General features: G+C 35.9%; 1 protein-coding gene across 1 annotated transcript; it reads left to right on the top strand.

Moving 5' to 3' along the window:
• On the top strand, nt 1-1,611 carry LOC143577564 (uncharacterized). The gene is made up of 3 exons (XM_077061361.1): nt 1-372; nt 501-565; nt 1,117-1,611. Exons 1-3 carry the CDS (start codon nt 172-174, stop codon nt 1,607-1,609), a joined length of 759 nt encoding a protein of 252 aa, XP_076917476.1. The 5' UTR covers nt 1-171; the 3' UTR covers nt 1,610-1,611.
• Nucleotides 1,612-2,208: the final 597 nt, after the last annotated feature.

Below are 2,208 nucleotides of genomic sequence, written 5' to 3'. Positions count from 1 at the left end.
ATAATCAATTATACTTTTTATTACCTTACATATAAATCGTTAGTTGTCCCAATGAAATAAGAATAAGATACCATCACCATGACTTCTACTTTTGGTACATCTTCATCTAACACCATGATAAGAGAATAAAGCTGGAAAGCTAAAAAAACAATTAACAAACGAAAGGAATATATGTTTTTTTTCAAACTACATATACTAACCCCGCACCCACGCAAACCATCGTTCACCGCCATATATAGTAACATGAACAGCCGCACCAACAACACCGCCTATCGACCACTGCACGCGGTTGCACCATATGAAGGAGATGATGATCATGTTTCTCGTATGGTTCATGTTTCAATTGTATCGCTTCGTCCGGGTTCAACAATTGTGAGTTACTGCTATCCTATGTATCATTTTTCTAAGTAAAAGTGATATTACTTTCATGATACACATCCTTATATTTATTCCTTAACAATTACGAAATACCATAAGTCACCGTGTTCTAAATTTTGTAGGGTGTCGTCAGTCCAATGGATCCGTTTGGGTCAGGAGCATATGTGTCGCCCTTCACCTTACCTAGGTAAGTCACCTAGTGAGTTCATGAATTTCTTTCTGTTGAGCGTACAACTAACGAATAAAGCCTGACTATTTGGGAAAAACTTGTCACCCGAAGACCGGCTATGGTAAAACCCGGTTGAGGTTGGATTCAAATTTGAGACATTATGCCCCCTGTCAAAATTTTCATTTTTCCTTCGATTCCAGTTGAGCTAAAGCTCATTGGTTAGTGAGCCTACAAATTAGACGTAGAAATAAGTATTACTAGATGAAATAAGTATGAAAAATTAAAGAACGAGTCAAGTGGGTCAAATAGTTCGAAAATCCTAAAAGGTGTTTGGTTGATGCCTCTAAAATTGTTTTATTTATTTACATGGATGGATTGTTTCTAACAATGTATTTTTTAATCAGATTAGACTTATAGTTTATATATAGAAAAAGATTATGATGACCAAACTTTTTTGTTGTTGAATCCAACGTGACACTTTTGTGAGTCATACCATAATACTATTAAGTTTGAGTTATTATACATTTTGTGTGACATGAACATCAAAGTTTCTTACGCAATCTTTTCAGGGTTCGATCTCAACCTGCTATGCAAAACCAAGCACGTGATACCACTATGCCAAGAACGACAAACCCAAGTCCAAGACTCGTCAATAATATTAGTGATCCCTTATTAAGGGGAAACCAACAAGATGTTGGGTTGGAGAAGCTTAGGAGAGAGATTTACAATCCAGGAATACAACGAGTAAGCCTATATTATAGAGATTATGATTCTAGAGCCAAAGCATGGGAGAATGAAAATGGTAAGAGTTGTGTTATTTGTTTAGATGACTTTGAACCAAGAGAAATGGTGATACTCACACCTTGCAATCATATGTTTCATGAGCACTGCATTGTACCATGGGTGAAGAGCCATGGCCAATGCCCAATTTGTCGGTTTGTGATTGTTGACCATAGTGAAGAAAACGAAGGAAGACAAACTATTAACAATAGTGAATTGGTCAATGATCCGTTTGCAAGAGACTTGGTTTCTTTTATAAGAGACATGGAAACTAGGGGTTGAAATCATGACGGTGCATCCTTTGTTCAAGTAGCTTGCTAGAACTAGTAATGTAATATGTTCTACCTTTTTGTTTCTGAGTCAGTGGACTCAAGTTATGTTTCTTTGTAAAGGATTAGACTATTGACCCATGTACGACACGGGTGATGTCACACCCCGATCAAAGGCGGCGAAACATGTCGGGGTGTAACTGATTGCCCAAAACACAAGACACTATTAAAGCGACAATATTTAATCAACTCATTTTATTCCATAAAATCAATAAACAACAAATCTTGTTCATACAAACAAATTTGATATAAGTAAACATATATATTGTTCGTTTTGCTAATATCCTAATAGTCTTGGTAACGTTTTTCGTCAAGTCCTCAAGTCAATAAGAGTCAAACCTGTAACAATGCATAAAATAATATTTGTCAACACGTATGTTGGTGAGCAATTTCATAGTTTGAGTATATATAATATGAGCGAAATCCACAAACGTATATGAGACTATAAATAAATGCATCAATCGTGGTATATAAAACATATGTAAATGATGATCCTTTCTAATCGGTAACAACCGACATACTCGGATAATGAGGCCCTATTCTACTAGCACA

Source organism: Bidens hawaiensis, unplaced genomic scaffold (assembly GCF_021521415.1).
Source record: "Bidens hawaiensis isolate Kalapana, Puna unplaced genomic scaffold, B.hawaiensis_p1.1 tig00028735_1, whole genome shotgun sequence".
NCBI classification, from domain to species: Eukaryota; Viridiplantae; Streptophyta; class Magnoliopsida; order Asterales; family Asteraceae; genus Bidens; species Bidens hawaiensis.
Note: the sequence above shows the minus strand (reverse complement) of the source record. Positions and strands in the feature narration are given on the sequence as shown.

Excerpts from the sequence above, each read along its gene's own strand:
- LOC143577564 (XM_077061361.1), top strand. The coding sequence starts at position 172 with ATGTTTTTTTTCAAACTACATATACTAACCCCGCACCCACGCAAACCA. Across the intron at positions 373-500 it reads TTCGTCCGGGTTCAACAATT|GGTGTCGTCAGTCCAATGGA; the intron begins GTGAGTTACTGC and ends TAAATTTTGTAG. Across the intron at positions 566-1,116 it reads TCGCCCTTCACCTTACCTAG|GGTTCGATCTCAACCTGCTA; the intron begins GTAAGTCACCTA and ends CAATCTTTTCAG.